Source organism: Myotis yumanensis, unplaced genomic scaffold (genome assembly GCF_028538775.1).
Source record: "Myotis yumanensis isolate MYYU_CA2020_CCGP unplaced genomic scaffold, mMyoYum1.0.hap1 SCAF_6, whole genome shotgun sequence".
Lineage (NCBI taxonomy): Eukaryota > Metazoa > Chordata > Mammalia > Chiroptera > Vespertilionidae > Myotis > Myotis yumanensis.
The window spans coordinates 17,818,685-17,843,629 of NW_027223757.1; the positions used below are offsets into that span (position 1 = coordinate 17,818,685).

Here is a 24,945-nt window from a genome sequence, read left to right on the forward strand (position 1 = left end):
TTTCTTCCATGTGCAAGGAGGCAGTGGATAAAACCACATACCAACTTAGTAGCGGCTCACTGTGCACTTAAACAGAAGAACCAGTTGTACTGTCGAATTATTTCTACTATTTTTCAAGGCTCTTGGCCAATGTAATGGTAAGAACACTTACTCTGTGAAGGAAAGAAAAATAATATAGTTCATTTTATTAGCCACTTACCACTATGATTAATTGGTCAGAAAAACTGAAAATCATTGAACTGGCCAGAACATGAACATAGCATAGTTTGAATTTTTAATTTTAAGCACTTCTGAGTTGAATCATGCTGAATATAAATGGTTCCAATAAGTGAAATATATAAGAATGAAATGGAAATGTCAGGAGAGAAACTAAATGACATCTTTAAATGTCATCTTCATCTGTCATTTACAATCTGGATAAAGATCAGTTTAACTGACCCTGAAACATAAAAAATGGAATTTGCATGCAGATATCAAATAAGTGATGTATTTCCATTAAAATGAAATCAAGTCTAAAATCTTCAAGATACAACTAAATTTTCAATTTGGAAAATACCAAAAGTGCATGTTATATTTACTCAAATGCAACACAAGTATCAGAAAACGAAGGAACTGAATAAATTCTAATTTAAGGAGCAAGAGATGAACTCCTCTGACAGCAAGCACAGCTTCTGAACTGCTCTTCTCTTGCCCAAGCATTTATTGATAGTTTTTGTATGTATAACATTCTTTGCATGTGAGTTAAATAGAAATATGGTTCTTAAAGTCAGCAACCATAGAATTTAGATGTGGAGTCAAGCAAAGCTACAGAACAACCTAAAGTATCTTGTGCTTGAATACAATAGCCCTCCTCTCACTGCTAAATGTTTAAGAACATTTACAGAGCAGCAAAGGAAGGAGAGACTCACTTTCCAGACAGACTGGAGTCCTCAGCCCATTTGATGAATGCAAGGGCAGAGGGTGCAGCTGCATTGTCCGCACATCCTCCCAAACATATGCAAATGTGAGCCACCTGAGGAAACAGTGAGAACTAAGGACATGCCTCAAGGGAGAGGGAATAGGCAGGTGAAACAAGGGTGAGCCTTGGAGTAGTAGACAGGCATGGGAAGAGGCATCAGTGTTTCAAAGGCCTGTATAGAGGAACTGGAGTCCTAGATAGATGAACCTCCAATCTCATGGACTTAAAAATTCTTTCTAGGAGTGAAGTCTTAGCTAATCTAGAGCATTGTGGGAATAATAACAACAACAGCAATAACATTTGAAATCTACATTGTACCTTACAGGTTATAAAGCACTTTCACACATATTATCTCATATTATCTTTGTGAATACACTAGATAAGGAAAATATTTATTTTCCTTTAAGAGGTGATTAAATTGAGAGTCAAATATTAAGTGACCTATCTGAAAAACACAGGTGACAGAGTCAACAGACCTGAAAATATTTTTCTAGTCCTATGTTTCTAGGTTGTTGTTTGTTTTTTTGTTTTTCCCAAAGAGTTGCTTTTTGCAAGATAAAATAGTTTTTTCCTACAGGCACCTTGGCAGCCTCAGAGCATTCCCTACATGTGTGCTAGAGACACAGAACTTGGAGATTCTCAGAATATTGAGGTCCCTAAAGAGGGCAGGTCATCTGTGGGTCAGGAAGAACATGGAGGTGGCTGTGGAAGGGGCAGCCCCAGTCCCTGCAGGGAGGTTGTGCAGCACTGGCCAGTGGAGACCATGAGCTTGGAGGCAGACAGATGGTTGTGGAGCCAGCCTGCTACTCCTGATATTAACCTTCCTGAGTCTCCCGTGTTCATCTCTAAAATGAAACTATTAACAACATAATTATACATAAAGAATCTGGCACAGTGACTGCCTTCTAATTAGCACTTACCACATGGTTATCAAGCAACTGCAACCCTGGGGCAATTTTTCATATCTCTTCAGCCAAATTAACTGCTGAATTGACTATCCCAAACACTGAAGATTTAAAGCAAATCTAGTTGAATGTCTTTGGGAATGACAGCATCTGCAGTCCTCTCTCGCTGTCTCAATCTGCATTTCACTGGAAGCTAAATTGCAGAGCTGGTGTCAGGGTGTCAGAAGTGTCCCTTGTTCTGGGACTCCTATCCTTCCCCTTCCCAAGAAGCCCACAAGAGCTTGTTGCAGGGAAGATGCATTGCTTCTGGGGAATAACTAGGGTTTGAGAGAAGCAAGGTGGAGGCCTGGGAGTTTCTATCGGGAGGAAAGTCTCAGGAGACATCTAATTCTGGAAGCGTGGGGAGTTACTCATTGGCTTCCTTCTCATTTTGTTTGCATTGAACTGAGCACCCTGGAAAGAGGCCTGGTGCTGAGTCATGCTTCTCATTCTCTGCAAAAGAGGGTCTGAAACACCTCTCCCAACTTCCGTTCATTCTCTCACTCAAAATTAGTTACTGTTTATCAAGCTTGTGTCAACAAGTTCTGGTTGTTGTGGACACAGTGATGAATAAGACAGATTCAGTCCTTACTCTCAGGGAGTTCAGTGCAGGGCAAAAAATATATGCAAATGAAACAATTGTTACAATTCCTATGTAATAAAAGCTTAACATGCTAAGTGTCCGGTCAACGGGTCAGCCGTTCAACCAATCAAAGGATAATATGCTAATAATATGCTAAGGCCACTCAACCACTCGCCATGACGTGCACTGACCACCAGGGGCAGACCAACCCGACCAGTAGGTTAGCTTGCTGCTGGGGTCCGGCTGATCGGGACTGAGCGAGATGGGCCGGACATGTCCTGGAACCCTCCCTTGGTCCGTCCCCACTAACCAACCTCCCATGTCTCTCCCTGATTGTGCACTGGTGGGGTCCCTCAGCCTGGCCTGTGCACTCTCACAATTCGGGACCCCTCAGGGGATGTCGGAGAGCCAGTTTTGGGCCAATCCCATAGGCCAGTTTGAGGGACTCCGCTGGTGCACGAATTTGTGCACCGGACCTCTAGTATAACAGAAGAATGTATCTAATTACTACATGCCAGGCACTGAACTGGTGTTGAGTGATCAAAACAGGTACGGCCCTGTCCTCATATCAAAGTATTCAGTACAGTGATGCAAATGTGCAACCTGTAGAAGGCTGTCTTGTCTATAAAAAAATAATTAACTTGAGGTCACGGACTTTTCTCATGGTGACACTTACTGTTTGCTTTAAAAGGTGGCTAACATAAAGTCAAAGTTTTTGGTTTTTAAACTCAACAAAAAGGGTGAGACAGAGAGACAAAGCTATTTGTACTGCTAAGGGGGAGGCCCTTCTCCAGCAGCCAAGGGTGGCCAGGGTAGAGGGGAGTGGTAGAGAATAGTGTTGTCAACTACTGCTCAAAAGCCAAAAGGCACCATCACAGCCCCACCCTCAGAGTCCCTTGAGAAAGGAACTAGGTTGTTAAATGGGAATCAGTTCTACAGGAGGTTTTGGTCGGTAACATACAGAAAGGCCAGGTAACCCCTGAGAGATTCTTACCCTCTTGTAGAGACTTTCGCCTTCAAAAACATCAAGGAAGTCATAGGGGGATAAAAATAAATTAAATTTCAATAATAACAAAATACAAATGTTTGGATATCCTATCTAATAGAGAGGGAATATGCTAATTGACCCTCACACTGTCGCAAAGATGGCAGCACCCACAGCCAATAGAGGAAATATGTTAATTGACTGCCACGCCCTCAAAGATGGCAGTGCCCACAGCCACAAGATGGCAGCGCCCAGTCCCCTCAGCCCCCCAGCCCCCCAGGGCTGCCCAAGGCTCAGGTAACCAGGACCGGCTGAGGCTTGTGCTGCCAGCAGTGGCAGCAGCAGAGATGTGATGGGGGTGGCGCCTTCCCCTGATCGCCGGGTCGCTTCCCACCTCTGAAGGCTCCTGGACTGTGAGAGGGATGCAGGCCAGGCTGAGGGACACCCCCATCCAGTGCATGAATTTTCATACACAGGGCCTCTAGTTTACTCATAACCAACAATCCTTCATCAGGTGCCACACCCGCTACAAAGAGCTTGGTAGTCACCCAGGGGCCGATTTCATCCCGGAGACAACACAGTTTCACCCCAGAGAACTATATAAAGTCACCTCGGAGACTTTCTGCCTGAATCAGAATGTCCAGGTGCCATCCTTCAATACTCTAGTTTATTTACTCCTGGAAAAGATGCTGAATTCTTTGGTTACCACGAGGCCTTTGTGCTTCCAGGGGTGAAGAGCTAAGGCTACACCAAAAGTGTGGCTCCGATTATTGAGAAAGCTCCACCGGTCCTGGGCCTAGCACACTGGGTTTTTAGTTCTGATTTTTTTCACTAAACCAGGCCTTGAATGTTGTGCAGCAGCAATAACCAGAAGCATTGTAGATCTTTGCTAATGTATCACTCAGCATTTTTTCTTTATTACATGCCCTACCAAAACCAAATATAGTTACAATCAGTTCTTTATTTTATATAAGAAAATAAAAAGGTAATTATAATTATGCAGGGCAATTATTTGTTTATTAATGTTTTCTGTCTGCAAAGAGAATCTGAGTATATAGCTAGATATAATTTCTATAGTAAAGACCAAAACCCAAAAACAAAAAGAACAAGACCCAGAGACAGAAATTTATAGCATTAATTATTTTTTTGTTCAAGAATGAAAGTTCCTGGTAATAGACAGGCTATATTAATCAAATACACAGAAAATAAAAATCCTAAGATAGATGGTGCTATTGTAGTAGGCCAGTTAAGAGCCCTCTAGAGCAAAGACCAGGGAAAATTAAGAGAATCATTTTCTTTTAAGACTCTCATGTGAAAGTGAGGGATGAGACAACACAAAGAGTACAGATTCTGAAATATAAAAGATCTAGTAAACCATCCTCATCATCACCTCAGTTACTTTTTTCTCTTTCCATTTTCGAAGGTCCTCTGTTGGCCATTTATTTGCTCAAATGGCTTTTACTCGATGCCTCTCCAAGCACCAGACCTTAAAAGTGGCATGAGAAGACCCTCCTTCCTGAAGAGTAGAGGAATTTCAAAGCTTTGAAAATAAAGATTCTTTCTACAGAAGCGGAACTTCATGAAGAGCAGTGACCCTCAATGAAATGAAGCAAAGACTCACCCTTCACAGACCCTCACTTTATGCTATCTGTGCCTTAACCTGTCCTCGAATTCAAAGAGTTGGTTGTACTTTCCATAAAATAACGTCACTATGATTGTGTGTGATGCTAAAAGATAGACCATCATTTTTCCCAGGTTACATAAAGGTGAAGGCATTTTTCTACTGCGAGAAAGCATACTGCTAGTAGCCACCAGTGTTTTATAATCGGAGTGAGAATGCCATTAAGGTTCTAAGGCAGCATCCTAAGAGGTCCCTCTTGTTTGCGATTGGCAGACTATCAGCTATTTCAATACAAGCAACAAACTGCAATAAACATATTTAATTACCTCCATCCTGTCTCTATGCAACTCTTCTTACTCCCAGAAGCCTACTCCATCCTCTCAGGAGGAGGAGATAAGCAGATGGATGTGAGCAGTTGCACAGAACTTTGGGCAGCCACGAGCCCTGAGAGCAATTGGTCAACACCCTTGAAGCCAGTTAAACCTTCAGTAAATGATTTCCAACTCCAACAGATGGGCTGTTGGTCCCAGTTGTGCAATTCAACATCTATATGACTCCATACAAGAAACTAAAATCTGGGAGTTGGAGGATTGCTTCTCTCTAATATATTCTATTTAATATTTTATGATTTTACTCCATAACTAGTATCTTCTCTTCATAATGGAAAGCTTGGCATGCGTCTATTTTCTCCAGTGGTAGAATGCCACAAAGGGATGACAGTCGTCCGGTTAACGCTCACCAAGGATTTGAATATGTTTTCCTTTTACAACCAAGGAAGCAGATGATTAAATGAAGTCGTTACAATCATATAGGGACAAGTCAAACTCCTACCCTACAAAGTGAGGCACTTATTACTACAATTCAGTTTTAATATTTATGTTCTTGGAGGGCAACAAAATTACAACTACAAAAGTCTTATTTAAATGAAACATTTCTGATTTCTAAACATATTTTTAAACTACTTTTACTAGTTCTGACACTTTTCTGAACATTAAAAAGGTCAACACCACATGAATTATTATGGAACTTTCTTGCAAGAATATTTTTCATTTCCCCTTTATTACATTTAGAATCCCTCAAATTTTTATTTTCCATTCTCTTGCCCTTCCTCTCTATTTCTGCCACCCCTACCATCTTCTCTAACTGTAAATGCTATTTCAGAGCCCATCTTTTTAAAAGTTGATGTGCTGCATATCTGGGTTGTTTTTTTTCTTTAAGGGTCCTCATCTTTATTTGGTCTTATGACATCCATCTTCCATGGAGATAAGTGCTCACTCAAATATTAAATGCACAAAATCATGCAGCATCACTGTGCATGCCTGTTCTTAAAATTCCTTACACTTTTACTGTTGTAGTCTCTACTCAGGGATTGGAATTTGGCTTTTATGACTCCAAGGAGAAAGCAAATTGCCCCTTTGGCAGGAACATATATACCTACACTATTTGGTGCTACAAGAGTGTGTTCCTAATCCAGAGTTAGAGCCCTGACAGAGGAAACAGTCATTGGAAAGGGTGTGAGGAACAGAATCAAGGACGCCGATTCTGAATCACAATGATTCTCCTGTGCACATTCCCAGGTTCCAGCCCTTCTTCCCAGTAGCCAGGTTATTTTGGCTTTTATGTTAAGATGGGAGTGGTCCCACCTGTCTGGCTATAGGCATTTTCCCCTTTCCTGGACATAGGATGAAAATCAGAAAGCTCTGGTGCCATCCTGAAAGCCAACTTTCTAGATATCCACTTGAAAAGCATTCACATGATACCAAACCACCAAGTGTTTCTCTTTTATCCTTGGTAATCAAATGAAGTTTGATTTGGCTTGAATGTTTTTAATTGTATAAACAAATATGGGGTAAGACAAGTGAGGTATACCATGGAATGAGCCTAAAATGAAACTAACAGTGAACTTTCTCTTTGCTTGCCCTTAAGAACGTATTTAATAGCTAGTGTTCTGGGTTGAATTGTGTCCTCACAATTCATATTTTGAAGTCCTAACCCCAAGTACCTCAGAATGTGACCTTGTTTGGAGATAGGTTTTTTATAGAGGCAATCAAGCTACAATGAGGTCGTTAGGGTGGGCCCTAATCTAATATGATTGGTGTCCTTACAAGAAGGGGAAATTTAGACACAGGCAGCTATAGAGAGAATGCCATGTGAAAGGGGAGACAGTGATCTACAAGCCAAAAGAAGAGGTCTGAAACAGATCCTTCCTTCACAGCCCTCAGAAGGAGTCACCACCCCCTTGATTTTGAATGTCTTGCCTCCAGAACTCTGAGAAAATAGGTTTCTATTGTTAAGCCATCCAGTTTGTGATACCTCATCACAGCAGCCCTACCAAACGAATACAACTACCTATTTTATTCTTTCCCTGGAAATTAAACTGTCAATTTTTATAAATTTCAACTGTACATTACTGTTGAAGAAACATATATCTATTCCATTTCATATTTGATCTCTTAACTTTAGAAAAAAAAAAATCTATGCTGCTCTTTAATTATAATGTCCTGGATTTCATGATAAAATCTGTGATAGCCACAGGAGATGTTGAGAAATCTAGAAAACAACATTTCACAGCTGAATAAACAGAAGTCACCCAGTTAGTTACCAGTAAGGATAGTCACCTGGCTCCCAGTCTCCATGATTTTCTACAGTAGCACACAGCCACCTTGGGTATTAGCCCAGAACTGCAGGTCATTAAAATGTCACGTGAGGAATGTTTGAAGTCAGGATAGTATAAGAATAAGCAGAAACTCAGATCACAAAAGAGTTTACCCCACTGAAACAGTTTTCTACAATTCCTGGCACATATTCTTAATCGGACTATTAATAATTTCACTGTTAGATGGAAGAAACACTTTTATACCATTTTGAGATAAGCACAGCAAATGGGAAAACTGCATATCTCAGTTAGTCCATGGAAAGATTAAGATTTTCATTTCAAATCTGCATATTTAAGCACAGAAAAATGTTCAGAAGACCACTTATGTAATTTGGTGATTCTCAAGTTTTCACAAATCATACTGAATGTCTGAGGCTGTTTTAAAATATATATATTATTTTAACTCAAGTTGTTACTTATTACTGATAGGCCTTTCCTGTTTTGTTTTGTTTTTTTTCTCTTTCAATTATTTCTTTTGATGTTGAGTTTTTTTAGAAGATTCGGGGACACATGGAAGGAATCTTGAAACAGCTGATGTGGAAGAGAAATCTGACTCTTCTACCAATTAAATAGATTTCAACTCAAACAAAGGAAACCTTTAAAAAGTGGTATGCTGTGATAGAATTAGCTGCTGCAGCACATCTTTTAAGGGTTAGTCACTGCTGATGTTCTAAGCATTAGACCATTTGGAGACTGTTATAAAAAGGATTCAAGCAATGATTAGATCAGATAGATTGGACTGTATTATATTAGATTAAATGGACTGTATGGCAATTTTCATCCTAAAGGTGCATGGTTCTACGAACTTAGTAGTAATATTATAGAACCATTTCTTCCCCTCTGCTAACACAAGGCTTATTCCTTCATATGCTTGACACCCTTTGTGTTTGGAATAGCAATGTAATTTATTTCATTAACATATATTTAGATGACATAGGCTAGAACATTAGTCACAGCTCATATAGATCAAGTAAGTAGAAGGGCTGAAGTCAAATTCTCATTTATTAGTACAAACTCATCTTTCTGTTATTTATTGGGTGAAGGCAACAAACTGTCTTATAATCATGAAAAAATCAAAATATTTTAACAATCATATTAGTCCTTGGAATTCTTTTCTAAAGAGCTAAAAATAATTAGCACAGCATGAAATAATTGAATACTAACCTCCTTCATTTTTTCCAGTTCATTCTGTAAAGCTTGCTTTGCAATCTCAACTTCTATAAGCTGTTGCCTCAGTTTCTCATTTTCATCTTCTGTTGTTGTTCTCTTTTCTTCCACATTTTCCAATTCATGGTGAAGTCTCACAGATACATCCTTTGCAACCTAAATTAAAGTGTGTGTAACAACAAAATATAATTAAAGACAACAACATATGTGGGCTAAAATTATATTCATATTAAAAGTAGTAAGAGCCAATATTTATATGCCACATGCAGGCATTATTCCAGATGCTTTACAAATAAGCCGTTCACATACAACAATCCCATGAATAGGTATGATTATCATTCCTGTTTTATAGATGGAGAACTCTAAGTCTTGAATATGTGAAGTAATATGCTCAAGGTCATATAGCTAACGAGTGAGCAGGCAGTCTGGCTCTCCACTCTGTTCCCTTAACCTCTACATTACACTGTAGTAATAAATGTTCATTGTATCTACCATGTGTAGGCATTTTTGCCTCCAGTTCTAAAATTATCCTGGAAATTTTCGGGTTTGGAAAAGTGGAGCAGTCTTGTGTGGTGGCTCAGGAGCGGGTTGTGTTTGAGATGGAGTGAGGAGTCAGCCTGGTTAGCTACCAGCTGACTTACAAGGCTAGATGGAGGCTGGGCACCCAACCTGAGAAAAAGGTTCAGGGTAAGTACCTGTTAAATGACGTTATTAATAATCCCTACTTTATAGTTTTTTTTCTTGAGAAATATATGAGATAATAATACAGGATGTCCCAAAAATGTATACACACTTTGAATAAGTATACAGGCAGTGTTTATTAAAATACATTTCATTTTCAAAATTGAGCTATCCGCTGTTAAAGTGTGTGTACATTTTTGGCAAACACACTGTATATATAACAATGCTTGCCACGGTGCCCAGTGCGTAGTTAGTACCCAACAAAGGTTAAAATAAAAAGAAGAAGAAATACACTTTCATAAAATTTTTTTTTGAAAACAAATGTAGGATAATTACATTTGATTTTCCCATCTTGAAGTTAATATAATTAACTGACTTACAGTCAAACCGAACTAAACAGACCACACCTGCCTAAAAACGCATTTCCAAGATGAAATTTCTCCTCTGGGGGAGATTCTGAAGAAGCGACTTCCCATTAAAAAGAATGTGAAATGTTTCTTTTACTTACTTCACTCTCCCTTTACTTCCAAAAGGGGTCTTAAGTTGGACAGTTTTCTTTTGGGGGAGTTATGGAAGTGGTAAGTACTGCAAAGAAGGACTCCTGGAAGATAGGGGTGGAGTCTGGCAGGGAGAAATCTCAAACTCTTCCCAGTGCTGTTCCTATTCAGGGCTTCAACTACTCTGCTCTTGAGCGCCTGCTTCCACCGGGCCTGCGCTGGCACGACAGATTCTGGAGGGGAAAACAAGGCCAGAGCCTGCGCTCTGCCACACCCTGCTTTCCGCCAGGAAGCGGGGCGCCCTCTTCCCACCGCCTCTATTAGAGCCACGTCACTCCCAGGAGAGCCCACAGAGCTCGCTCTCTATCAGGCCTGACACACTGGGCTCTTCCCATCCACCTGTCTGTTCTTCCCTTCTCCTTCCGGCACTGATACTTTGTGGTCAGAACTGCGAATCTCCGTGTTCTCAAAGCCCTTTGCCAGCCATCACTGAAGGCCTTTCGGAGTTCCCACCCGCCCTGGGCCCTGGCCCCCACCCGCCGCCCCTGCCGCGCGCCCCGAGTCCCGGCGCCGCAGACCTTGAGGTCCTGCTCCAGGCTGCGCAGCAGCTCCCCGTCGATCTCGCCGGTCTGCGCGTAGCGGAGCCTCTTGCGCTCGGCTTTGCGGAGGCGGTACTGCAGGATCCGGCAGTTCTTGTTGGCTCTCTCCAACTCGTGGCGCATTTCCTGCAGCTGACAGGCATCCTCCTCGAAGAAGCTGTCCCTCATTTCGTCCATCTCGGTCCTCAGCTCGTCGATCTCGTTCTGGGGTGACAGGCCGCGGGTCAAAATCCCCTTCGCCCCCCACCCCTCTGACACACACCGTGTACACCCCATCCCAATTCCAAATCCTCAGCGTTACTGCCCCCTCTCCAGCAGACAGGAATGACAGGGAAACTTCGCCAAACGGGCCCTCTTTAGGCCTCCTGGCGCGTTCCTACTCCACCGAGCCCTCTCCATGAAAATGTGGGCAAACCATGGTAATTAGGGAAACGAAGGTCCAGATTTGGATTTACAGGAAAACCTAACGCTACCAATCCCTGGCGGTTTAAAAACCGGAAAAGGCTAGGGCACCCCCTCCCCTCGTTTCCTGTGCCCCTCCCTCCAGAAGGCTCCCGGAACAGGTTAGCAGCCTCTCACCCTCGCCGGACACGCCCTAATCCTCCGGAGCCCACCTCCCCTCCCCCAGCCGCCTACCCCCATCCTCCTCACCTTGAGAGTCTCGTTTTCCTCTCGAAGCTTCTCCATCTCCTCCTGCATTTCTTCCTGCTCCTGGCGCTGCTGCGGGTGCGGGTGCGGCTGCGAGGGAGGCGGCGCCGCCGCCTGCATGCCGCCGCCGCTCGCGCTGCCCTCCGCGCTCTGCTGGGGACCCTCGGCTGCCGCGGCCATTGGGAAGGAGGCAGGGACTGCAGGAGATTCGCCACCGGCAGGGGCGCCGGAGACCGGGGAGTTTCGGGGGCTGCCACTGCCACCGTTCTTGGTGTGCATCTGAGCCGCGGCAGCCGCCGCCGCCGCCCGCTCTTTCTTGAGATGGAACTGGATGAGCTCAGACTGCAGACATCCTTCCTTCCAGTAGCTCCCTCCACTGTTGCTTCCCCCCACTAGGCCGCTTCCGGAGTTTCTACTGCCGGGGCCTGGGGTTTTGACCGCGGAGGAGAATGGCGCAGGGGAGGCCCCCTCCCCGCCGCTGCCGCCCCTCTGCGGAGCTCGTACTCCTTTCCCTCGCCAGCCCCTGGGCGGCGGCGGCTGCTGCGGAGCGCCCCCCTCCCTTTCCCCAGAGCCGCTGCCGGCTCCTCCTACTTCCCCACCCCCTCCTCCTTCTTCCCCGAGCGGAGGGGGTTCCCCGAGTTTAGAGGACACGGGCTCTAGGTTCCCGGGCGGCTCCTCCGTGGGGCCAAGCCTCCGGCCGCCCACCAGGGCCAGGGTTGCCGCGGGGGCCGCTTCAGCACCAGCCGCGGGCTGGACAGCTCCCGGCACAGCCCCTTTGGGAGCCGGGGGCGCCGCCTTCTCCGCCCCGCCTCCGCCTCCGCTTCCTCGGCTGCCGGCCCCAGGCACCGCGCGGCCCGCGGTCTTGTTGCCCTGCAGCAGCTGCTGCTGCTGCTGCTGCTGCTGCTGCTGCTGCTGTTGCTGCTGCAATTGCTGCTGCCGAACAGAATTGAGTTTAGTGCCTGCCCCCACCGGGGACCGGGTAGCTGCTGTGGTCTGTCGGACCGTATTGTCCCTCAGTCTAGCGGGTGATTGAGCTCGCTGCTGCTTTCTGCTGCTGCCCTCCGGGTGCAGGCGAGCCTCGGTGGCGGCGGTGGCAGCGGAAGCTGCGGCTGTGGCAGGGGCAGCGCCCCCGGTCGGTGGCTGACTCATGGCTGTCTAGGAAGAATCTACTGGATGCGATTTAGAGTGGTCCATCGTCAGATCACTCTCTTCCCTCCTCACCGCCACCAAACTTCCTTTCTAATCTGGAACAGAAACAAAAGAAGGAAAACATACAAGCTGTCTGCATTGTTACAGAGCAATGCAAGAAAAGTCCTTGAAAATGAGGTTTGGAAGGTGCTTAATAGAGGCCTTGACTTTAGGAGTAAGATGCAGAATTGTCCATTCTCGTTTTGCCAAGGGAGGCGCTATCTCCAACCCATTCCATTAAAATGATGGCGATGTGAAAGCAGCTGAACCTTACATTCTCAAAGTAGCATGTTTTGGCAAGGGTGAGACATGGAGCCAGAAAAAGAATGGAGGGCAAGGAAGATTTTTTTTTTTAAAAAAAGAGGGTTAAAGTCCAGAAGAAGTTTCAGAGGAAAAGGAGGTGTCAACTAGAGTTGTAAATACCCTAATTTTTCAACTTTGGTTTTTCTCACCTCAAAACTGCAATTTAAAGCATACTTTAGTGGAGAGGGTTCTGTTTAATATTCCCAGTGTCAAGTTCAGGAAAAGGGTTATGAAGGAAGCTCCTGAAGAAAATTTCCTAGGGATAAATGATACTTTTCTCAATGTTCTTAGTTGGAAAAACGCACCCAACTTCTTTTTTACTATTATATATATATATATATATATATATATATATATATATTTGAAATATATATATATATATTTAAAAAATCAATTTCATTTTCAAGAAAATAATGGCACTAGAAATCATCTATATAGTTTAGTCATTAGCAGTTCTGAAAGGATTTTACTTTTTAAGCGTTGGGAAATAATTTTTAAAAACTTTTAGAAAAGTTTATTGACAGATGTGCACAATTTCTTTAAAATACAGGTGATGACTTTTTCTACACTTATCCACATTTCATAGTTTTGTGAATTTTTTTATGTTTAAGTGTAATTGCTAGGTAGAAAATATTTTTATTCTTAAGCATCTTCTCAGATGATATATCATAGGCAGAGTAATATTTTTCCAGTGCCCAGTCCCTCCTATGGAGCCAAATTCTGAGACAGGATGACCCTGCAACCAATAAGGCTGCTGCATCCTCGCTCTGCACCCAGAAGGCTGGTGCATCCTAACTCATGGTGATAAGACCAATTTCTATTGTGTATTTTTTCAAAGAAGAAGCCATCCATGGTATTTAAAATCTGGAAAATAGCAAACCATTGCCTCCTGGGTTCTCCCTAGTGATCCAGCTAGCTAGTCAGCTAGTCAATTAGGTGCCTTTTCCTTAGAAATACAATTTTCCTCTAAAGCACTGTAAAGGGCATGACTAGGCAGAAAGTTCTGCTTTAGAAAAATCTTCCTGTTAGGAGACGAGATACTTGCTAGTTACTTCACTAGCATTTTTCTTATTATTGTCTATTTTCAGTAGCATAACTTAGTCAACACGCAGTAAATCCTCATGTTATAAAAGAAATATTACTGGAGGGCCGTCCCCAGCTCCCTTTCTCTTCTCGGGATCTCCTTCCAACTCAGTTTGGAAAATAAAAGTGAACAAAGAAGACTCGGGGAGGGGGGTAAAAGCTGTCCACCAACTTATTTTCTACTGTTCTCTCTGAGCCACATACTCCTGGAATGTGTGGCCTGGTTCATCTGTGTGGGTCACACTAACGTGGATCGCTCAAACAAGTTATTTTGCCAATGCAAACTTATTTTTGTTTTGAACTGGGCAGAATCATCCTGGAGCTGAGAGCCACCGGAGAACACTAAACTCCGTCCCCAGACAGGCCTAGCCCAGGAGAAAGCTGGGCTTCCACAAGCAAAGGTATCTGACTGCTGTCACGTGGTTCTCCCCAAGTGACAAGATGCTGTGTCTCTTCCCCGCAGAAATTATCAACCAAGCAACCCCAGAACAGCCCAAAGGAACACGTTTAATCTGCAGTTTCATCTACCCGTTAACCTACCCCGTCTTTCATCCCCATCCATTTAGAAATCCAGGAGAACCGCTCACTCCTCAGCAGAGGGGATGGTTGGAAGTTGATGCAAATCAGCAGCGCTTTCCTTCTGATCTTCCAGCGACCGCAGGGTTTATTGTTTTGTCCGGAGACGAGGAACGTTTAACTTCGTCGCATCATATTCGACTTTCTGGGTAAGCAGGACTTTGGGCCCACCGGCCCCAGTTCCACACCCACCGGATTTCTCCAAACAATGGCGTTAACCTGTGGACTCCCCGGCCCCCGGAGCGGCGGACTTCCAGGCGGTCCGCGGCCGGGCTGGGGCTGCGGCTCCGAGCAGGGGACCGCGGAGGTACCAAGCCGTGCCAGACGCTCCCCAGGAAGCGCAATGATATTCATGAGCTGACCTCACCGGCTAGGCAAGGGAGGGGGCGGGATTGCAAGGGAGGACACAGCAGAAGTAACCAAAGAGAGGCTACTTTCAAGAGGAAGGAGAAGAAGGCGGGGACGGGGGAAGGGGTGGGGGTGGCAAGAAGACAAAAAGGCCCAGCCACGCCCGAGATGGAAGCTCTGTAGCCAGGCTCAAAGTACTTGCTGCACTCCCGTATCCCGTACTGGGCAGATGGTTCCAAAACAGCTCGAAATCAGATGCACTGTTTTTCTGCAAAGCTTTGTCCTGGGCTCGCTCAATCTCCATCAATTATTCACTGGATTCTTTTCGCCGGGAGACGGATGTGAACAGCCTTCCGGGCGTGACTGTCTCCCGATGCAGCTGCGAGGCGCTGGCGGGCGGCTGCGGGGAGTTCTCTTTGTTCGCTCACTTTAATTCTCAGTCGAGCTCTCCACGCGGTGCACGTCCCCACCCCCAGCCCGGGCGGAGTCAGCAGACGTCGTTTTTATGAGTAGACATGGTTGCCAGACCCACCATCCCACAGACAAAGGGTTCCTGTGATGCCACGACTCCTTTAGTGCAAACAGAACAAATACCGGTTTACAGAGCGCGTTTATAGCCGAGTTTGCCCTCGGCACATTTTCTCCTCTATCAAGCTCTCGTTTCTCTGTGAATACAGCACCAATTGCTAGGATCCATACTCTTTATAGTAGTGCATGTGTGTAACAGGAATCATCAAGAGTGTATTTATACGATACGAGCTTAAGGAATTGGGCTGGTGGGCGATTCAGAATTGATGCCTGTAAGATGTACACTGGTCCATACTGTTCCACAACAATAACATTCAAAAAGAATCTGACTGGAAAATTCTCTTTTACCACCCTGTTTTTGTTTTGTTTTTTTTGCGGGGGGGAGTGGGGAGTGGGATGGAAAACATGAAGGTCTCCTCCTACCTCTAAGAATTCCTTAGTGAATTTAAAGATGAGAATAAAATAAACACTGCTTTAGAAAGTATTTTTAAAAATTAAAATTTTTTAAATTAAAAGGGTATTTTTAAAAATTAAAATTTTCTTACATTTAATATTGTGGTTTTGTATCTAAAAGGAGGTCAATGCCTTGAAATAATAATTTTTTATACTAACATGAATTTTAGTGTAATATTTTATTTACCAAGTGTAACATCTCTCATTAAAATGAAGTTGAAACAATTTAGTAGTAGTTTGCATACAAGCAATATCATTATAGCAAAATTAAAAAGATGTTCAAGTCATGGTGAACCAAATCTCCAGCTATATATCAGATAAGTATATTATCATGGCAAAATCATTCATGTATCATCTGTTTCAAAATAGATAAGTGCCTATTTTATGTCTGGCACTGTCCAGGGTGCTGGTTATGCAAAGATTAAATTAAGAAATAATCCCTGTTCTGAGGATGCTCAAACCTATTGGCTAAGGATTAGAACAATTGCCATGTAATCCTTTGGAGACTTTGGACGGTGGAATTTGATATCTGTGACACCTATAATCAATAGCTCAGACCTTGACAAGCATAAGGAAAATAGAGGAATAAAAATTAAGTAAAATGTAATCATTTATTTAGAATTTATATCCTGCAATTTTTCATTATGTATCCAAATTTGAGTTGTGATTTCCTAAAGAGATGCCAAGATCCATAGGTATCATTCAACCAAAATGGATAAAAATGAATAAAAATATGTTTCCGCATTAATTTTTAAAAATTATATTATGAACATAGTCTAAGAACACAAAACACACCTGGCCCTGCTTCTCCAAGAACTTATACACTGTTCAAGCATCTGTTTCAAATTTTTCCTAAGATAGCATTTATTTTAATGTAATTAGTAACTTTAGAAATAATAAAATTAAGAATTTATTATCATGCAGTCAATATACTTAAATGTGTATATTAATAATATAATGTGCAATCTCAAGGTTGAAAATGAAAAAAAAACAGTGAGTATAAGTGATATTTAAGATACTTCTGTATTAAAGTAAATATGCTACAAGAACTTTTGAACTGGGATTATCTTCCTTACTCCTTTATTTGCCAGTTAAAGTTATATATCTTCAAAGTAAGCAAGCCTCAGAGAAGATTATTCAGTGATTTGTCTAAATTTAGAAAGGAATTTTTTTTACCGTGTTTTAGAAGAAGATAGGGCCAAGGACCATTTTAATGATTGTAATAATGAAACATCTTCTCTGTAACACAGTAAGATGTGGGTCTTCAATCAAGAAAAGAAGGCTAAAGTCTCAAATTCAAAGCCCTTAAGAAAACATAGTTTTAAATCTACTATTGTCTGTGTCCTTGGGTTATGCATATCCTCTATAATAAAAGCCTAATATGCAAATTGACTGAACAGCAGAACGACCAGTTGCAATGACCACCAGGGGGCAGACGCTCAATGCAGGAGCTTCCCCCAGCCCACAGGCCCCAGGACAGCCAAGGCTGGTGCCAGCAGAGCCCCCTCCCCCGCCCCGATCGCCCCACCAGTTGTTCCACAGAGGAAGGCAACCAGCAGCAATGGCAGGGGGTAGGGCTGGTGAGCAGGCAGCGCCAGGCTGGCCAACGCGGGTGCCAGCAGGGTGGCCCCCCCATCGCCCCACCGGTTGCCCCGCAGATTGGCCCTGATCGCCAGCCAGGCCTAGGGACCCTACCCGTGCTTGAATTTCTTGCACTGGGCCTCTAACTGTGCATATAAGTTCTTTGGTTAATCTCTTTCTTCCCCCACCCCTTCCCTCTGAGATTCATCAGTCCAGTCCATTCCATGCTTCTATGTCTCTAAATCTATTTTGTTCATCTGTTTATGTTGTTCTTTAGATTCCACAGATGAGTGAGATCATATGACACGTGTCTCTCTCTGACTGGCTTATTTTGCTTAGCATAATATTCTCAAAGGGTAAGAGAACCTCTTTTTTACAGCTGCATAGTATCTAGAGCAGGGGTGGGCAACCTTTTTGTGAGTGCGTGCCAAAACCAGCAAAATCTCTGACTCAAAATTCTCCTGCATGCCAACCTTAATTTTTTGAGAACATGTTATGCCTACTTGATATCTCTTAAGGTGTATGTATGTGAAGAACCTTGAAGAAATAATAAAATTCATTCGAGCGACAAAAACACAGTATATGATGATGAAAAATGCATTTATTTTTTAATGTATACATGTACACTGATAGTCCGACAGAAAACTTTATGACTCCATTTGATATTATCAGTGGGACTTTTGCTGCTGCATCACTGATGACAGAGATTTTACATCAGGTTTATATTTCGTGACCTTCAGAGATATGCATGAGCTACTACTTTCATCCATCAGGCTACTCCTATTATGAGACTTAACAAAATTCATCACTGAGAACAAAGATTCACAATTGTAAATGGAAGATTATAAGAGAGGGTTTTGCGTGCCAGCAAAAGTTACTGCTGTGCCATATTTGGCACATGTGCCAGGGGTTGCCCACCCCTGATCTAGAGACATAGAAGAATGCAACAGACTGATGGATCTCAGAGGGAACAGAAGGAAGAGATTAACCAAAGAATTTATATGCATAACCTATGTACATAGACAATAGTGTGGTGAAAGTTGGGTGTGTGTGGGGGGGTGAGGGGGGGTTGGATGCAGGGTGGAGGGGGGCCAATGGGAAAAAACAATGGTGACATCTGTAATACTTTCAACAATAAGATAAACTTTTAAAAATCTACCTTTCATTCTCATGACTTTAACCATGTAAGTCTATCTTTATCTACATTGCTTTACAGTTTGCAAAGCCCTTCCACTTTGTATGCTGAAAATATTGTGAAGTAGATACTTCTTCTCTGCTTAAAACATGGAGTAGCTAGCTATTTTTCAGAGGTGTTAAATGACTTACTCAAGTTCAATTTCACAATCTGAATTTGAAATGGGTCTCCTCTTTCATTAAATCTGTTTTTTATAGTCTTCCTATAGTGCCTCTTTTTCATGCCATGACTTTAAAATCTGTATTTGTAAACCTGATATTCTATCTTATCCTAGTCTGCTCTTCTTACTTATGCATAGACTATATTTGGAGATAAAACTACCACCTCAAACTCCATATGAAATTGTTCTCTCTCCTTTAACAGATATCAATCTCTATTCTATTTTTTCTTTTGATGAAGATAAATAATATATTCTATGTCTATTTTTCTTTTAGTGATATCATCATTTCATATACCTTCCCACTAAATATGTGTTCCTCCATTCCTTAATCTTTTCCCTTCTCTTCTATAGTTACTTTTTAAAATATTTTCTACACTTATCTTTTCTATTTCCTGTGCAATGGTTACCAAAATCTACACACTCGTAATTCTATTCTTAGACTACTGTAAATTATGCAAAATTTTATATCTATATTAGATAAATTCTTCCTGCCAAATCCACATTATCTAATGTTACCAGTTTACACTTTTATTAAACCAAAAATACATGTCACTCTGCTTATAGTTACTACATTATTTTCAAACTCTTCCTAGACTTCAAGAAACTGCACTGTTCCCCAAAATGTACTCCCTAATACTTCACCACACATACTCCCTGTCCTAGTTAGACTTATTGTTTCTTTCCCCAGAAGCAAGTGGGTCTCATTCTACTTATGTACTTTCCTCTTGCTGTTTTGTTCTTTTTTTAATTTGGCATGCCCTTCATTTCATGTCCAAAAGCTACTTATACTCTAAGCCTTATCCTAAGTTTCTAATCCTTCTACCATGTAAATTTAGGCAAATTTTTAAACATTTTGAGCCACAGTTTTGTTTTGTTTTTGTCTCACTCATTTATTTCTTTATATGTTTAACATATATTGTTGAATTCAGTTTATTTATAGTACCTAATTTATGTGATTATTATTATAAAATGGTGAAGGAATTCTATGGTGCATGAGACATGCACTCATCATAACAAATAATGTGATAATTACTATGTGCCTGGCATTATAAGCTGTCAATAAATGTTAGCTATTATTGTAATGATTCATATTTTAGGAATAGTATTACATTAGCTTGCACCAAATTCTACCATTCCTGAATTTCTATAGAACTAATAAGTATTGCCACAGTACTTGAAACACTTGGTTAGAGGGACCCAAGATGGTGGCATAGGTAAACACCTGTAATCGCCACCTCCCACAGCCACATCAAAATTACAACTAAAATACAGAACAATCATCATCTAGAACCACCGGAAAGCTGGCTGAATGGAAGTCCTACAACTAGAGAAGTAAAGAAGAAAGCACATTGAGACTGGTAGGAGGTGCAGAAGAGCAGAACAGGCTGGTCTGGCACCCACATGGGCTGATTTTTTAATCAGGAGGGAGATCGTCTCTGCAGAGGCCACCTGAAGGAGTAAAGGGTCTCAGCCCCACACCCAACCCCCAGCCCAGGGTCCCAGAGCTGGGAAAAGAAGCCCCCATAACTACGGGCTGTGAAAACCAGTGCAGATTAGAGCTCAGTGACACAGAGGCTGCTGGAGACCCAGCTGTTCTTCTTAAAAGGCCAGCATCATGAACTGAACTTACAAGGTCCTGCTTCCTCTGAGTTTCAACACAAGGGTGAGGCTCTGGGGACACATTTGTCTGGCATCAGGGCAGAAACTTGGGGTGGCTTTCTCCCAGAGAAGGTACTGGCAGGGATTATTGTCCCTGTGCTGGGACCTCTCCGGTCTCAGGGCTAACTGGCAGCCATTTCTGTTTGCTCTGCCCTGGTGATTCCCTAAGATCCCACCTCATCTAATTTACAACTCCACCAAGCTGCCTGCAGCAGCTTTTTCATATGAATGGCCTGCTCTTGAAAATCTCAAATAAGCTGTAGCTGGGTCAGGGAATCCCAAACCTATCAATAAAAGGCCCAGACCAGGCACCAGCACCAGCCTGCCTTGCTTCATAGCTGGGCCTAGTCTGGCCACCTCCAAACCCAATACAAAGAGGAGGAATCTGCAGTTATCTCTGTAGCTCCTGCTGGGTGGCTCCAGGCAGTGGCTGACTTTGCAACTCCCTGGAGACCCAAGAGCCAGTATAGCCAGTGGTCAGTGTGAGACCATACCAGATTACAGCTCTACACATCCATAAGCGACACACTCAAGGGGCAGACTCAGTGAGCACCAAAGCCCCACTGGAGCAAGTCCTGCTTTATAGAAGTGTCACCTGCATAGCAGCTCTCCCACTGTAGTCGCAGCTGGTACCCACAGCCAAGTGGCCTGGAGGTCAATTCCTCACAGGGACACCAACAGCAATCAACTCTCAACTATAACAATACTGTACTCACAGCCCATAAAGGGATGCGCCTAGAGTTCCCAGCTGAGGTGACTGAGAAGGCTGAGCCACTAGGCCCTATAGGACACCTACTACACAAGGCCACTCTACCAACTCAAGGGGACTTAGCAGCTCTACCCAAAACATAGAAACAAACACAGGGAAGCAGCCACAATGCAGAGACAAAGAAACATGTCACAAGTGAAAGAAATGAAAGAAAGCAAACTACTGGCTAGTAGAGTTCAAAACCATAGTTATAAGATTACTCAAGAATCTTCTAGAAACCTCCAAGGGTCTTAGTGAGACTTTCAAGGATCTTAGTGAGAATGCCAAACATATGGAAAAGGACTAGTCAGAAATTAAGCATACACTGACTGAAATAAAGAATAATATAAAGGGATTCAACAGTAGAGTAGAGGATTCTGAGAATTAAGTCAACAATTTGAAATATGACAAAGCAAAAAAACACCCAACAAGAAGAGCAAAAAGAAATAAGAATGCAAAAATATGAAGATAGTATAAGGAGCCTCTGGGACAACTTCAAGAGTACCAACATTCATATTATGGAGGTGCCAGAGAAGAGAGAGAGCAAGATATTGAAAATCTATTTGAAGAAATAATGACAGAAAACTCCCCCTACCTGGTGTAAGAAATAAACTTGCAAGTCCAGGAAGCACAGAGAGTTCCAAACAAGAGGAAGCCAAAGAGGACCACACCAAGACACATCATCATTAAAATGCCAAGGGCTAAAGACAAAGAGAGAATCTTAAAACAGCAAGAGAAAAGCAGTTAATTACCTATAAGGGAATGCTCATATGACTGTCAGCTGATTTCTCATCAGAAACTATGCAGACCAAAAGGGAGTGGCAAGAAATATTCAAAGTGATAAATAGCAAGGACCTACAACCAAGATTACTTTACCCAGCAAATCTATCATTTAGAATTGAGGGTCAGATAAAGAGCTTCACAGACAAGAAAAAGCTAAAGAAGTTCATCACCACCAACCAGTATTATATGAAAAGTTGAAGGGCATTCTTTAAGAAGAGGAAGAAGAAAAAGAAAAAGATAAACAATATGAACAACAAAATGGCAACAAATACATACCTATTAACAATTGAATCTAAAAATCAAAATAAATGAATAAGAAATCTAATGAACAGAATAAATTGGTGAATAAAATAGAATCAGAGGCATGGAAATGGAATAAACTGACGATTCTCAGAGGGAAGGGAGGTGGGAGGTGGGAAGAGATTAAATAAAGATCTTGTATGCATATATGCATTACCTATGGACACAGACAATAGGGTGGCAAAGGCCTGGGGTGGGGTGGAAATCAGATGGAGGGAGGCAAGGGGGGCGGGGAAGGGACACCTGTAACAATCTCAACAATAAAGATTAAAAAACAAAAACAAACAAACAAACAAAAAACCCAACAACAAACAAACAGAAAAGAAACACTTGGTTAGTCTTGGATTATTTTGTAATTGTTCACCCAGATGGTAAATATCTTTAAGTAATACTCCTATTTCCCTCATTATCTCCAGGAGGGAGTTAGGCACATAGAGGCTGGTCAGTGTAGGGATGGATTGATTGGTAGACTTTTAGTGACAGAGAAAAGCTGATGTTTTTAGAAGAACAAACTTAAATGACCCCATAAATATAGAAAATATACTCAACCTTATTAGTAAAAAGAAAAAAAGGAAATGTAATTAAACATACTTGGACTACCATGTGGGGAGCAGCTATAGGGTTAAGCCTCGGACTGACCTGTTGGCAAAGTCACAAACAAGTCCCAGCTTAGAGGGCACAGTCCTCTTAGCATAATTAGGCTTGACCTTGTAAGCTCCCTAGATCTTACCTAGGAAACTAATGGGCTGAGGTAGGTGCAGGAAGTGCTGCCAAAACAAGTGAAACTCACAAGAACAGTGTAACTATGGTAACCACTACCTTGTTTACCTCTGACAATAAAATAAAGGCTCAGCTTGCCTCTGGATCTCTCTCTGTGGCCTCAGCCAGGCACAGGAGGATCCATGGAGAATAAAGAGAGCTATGCTGATCATCTTAACGCTGTCTCCGTGTCCTTCATTCTTTGCCAACTCCGTCCACACTTTTGGGAACCCCTGGACCGCTGGGGCTGGACCCCGGCACTACCATATCATACCCACCTTATTTTTGAAATATTAGAAGTTTGATAAAGTTGCATATTGAAATGGATATGGAGCAACAGAAAGTCTTGCCTGTGGCTGGTAGGATTATAAACTGGTATAATCATTTTGAGAAACAGTGTAATGTTATGCAGAAATGTTGAAGGGATGCAGTTTCTACAACATGGGGAAGAAGTTGAAGTCCTTGGGTGATGGAAAATCTTAGATGGAGAAACAGTGACACTTGGCATTCTGTGGAGCAGCAAAAATATCATAAGGTCAGCTGTAAAGGAACCTGTAGAATAGAAAGGTCTACTATGGGCTACTTACTTATCTTATTTACCTGAATGTAATGGAAATAGAGAAAAAGTAATCAATTCAAATGGGACAAAAAGTGAATTGGTTGAATTAGGTATCATTGGTGGAGGGAAGTGCCATTTCAAATACTGTGATCTTAAAGAACCGGACACTATTGGGTCACTCCAAAAAGGCTACAGGTGAGAAGTTAAGCTTGTTTAGAATATATGGGGGAAGGGCTATGGCTTGTTGATAGTTTCTTTTGTTCATTATTGCAATGATGGAGAGAAGGATGAATAAAAATGAAATATTTATAGTTATAAGAAGGCTTTTTCAAACCATGTTTTACTTTTTGTATTTTATGAAAGGGCGAGGGCTACACCCTCCATCTTGCCCCAAATCCTCCATTTTTGGGCAGCAGCCATGTGCTCAGCAAGGAGCTTCTTCCCAAGCCTCTGCTAGCCTCTGCTAGCCCAAGCCTCTGCTAGCCACACCTAGGATTTCTTTAAACTAACCAATGATAATCAAGGGAAGTGCGTGCCATAGATACGACTACATCCTGTGTAACAAGACACCGACTTGCACCTGGCTAATCGGCAGGGCCCACAGTCCTCTCTCCTCCCCTTACTATAAAACCCCTTTCCCCACAGAGCTGGCTCGCTCTCTGCCTCTTGCCACTGCGTGTGGTAGATGGTTAGCCCTAGCTAGCTTGAATAAAGACTCTAATGCTTTTGCATCGGACTCGGCTGGCTCCCTGGTGTGGTTTCTTGGGGATCCTGAAATCTGGGCATAACATTTTATATTGTTCCTTCACATATCTAACAGCTATAATTTGACCTGTGTAGTAATCAGCAGAAGAGCAATTCTTGACTGCTCTGTACTCATTTAGGGTATATTCCTGCTGGGTTTAAAATAGTTACAAAAGTAGTAGGTAAGTGACCAAGTTCTCTCTGACCCTAACTCTAGCAGTGTCCCCATTTTAGGATACTGCTTTCATAGCACATTGACATATGGATTTCAAGATCCTACATTATCCAATTGAGACAGAGAGGTAACAGGAGAAAGGAAAGGGGAGAGAGAAAAGGAAAGGGAGGGAGGGAAGAGAGAGTGGGAGAGAGATTCAAATTGGTTTATTGCTTTGAGGTTTTGCACTAGAACCTTAGTATTTTCTGCTATTTCCTTTATGCTGAATTTCTGAGACTATAAGTACCAGAGAAATATATGCTTATCCCATTAGTTTATAAAGAGGGAATTAAGACCACTATATGTTAATGAAACAAGGTCATACCACTCACCTACCCTTCGAAACTATTGAAATCCCCAGTAGCAGAATGTTTGAGAGGGTTGAGTCACCCAGAATAATAGTACTGAAGTGATGGTTGTAAGAG

The 24,945-nt window shown here is 42.5% G+C and overlaps 1 protein-coding gene across 1 annotated transcript in view; it reads right to left on the reverse strand.

Annotated features, from left to right (window-relative positions):
• MTCL3 (MTCL family member 3) overlaps window positions 1-14,729 on the reverse strand; it is a 35,008-nt gene extending 20,279 nt beyond the window's left edge. The window contains exons 1-4 of the mRNA XM_070417648.1: window positions 14,454-14,729; window positions 11,343-12,583; window positions 10,671-10,895; window positions 8,912-9,070 (exon numbers count right to left, since the gene is read on the reverse strand). Coding sequence (XP_070273749.1) covers window positions 8,912-9,070; window positions 10,671-10,895; window positions 11,343-12,488 — 1,530 coding nt within the window. The 5' untranslated portion in view covers window positions 12,489-12,583; window positions 14,454-14,729. The remainder of the gene's footprint in view (window positions 1-8,911; window positions 9,071-10,670; window positions 10,896-11,342; window positions 12,584-14,453) is intronic.
• Between the last annotated feature and the right edge of the window lie 10,216 nt (window positions 14,730-24,945).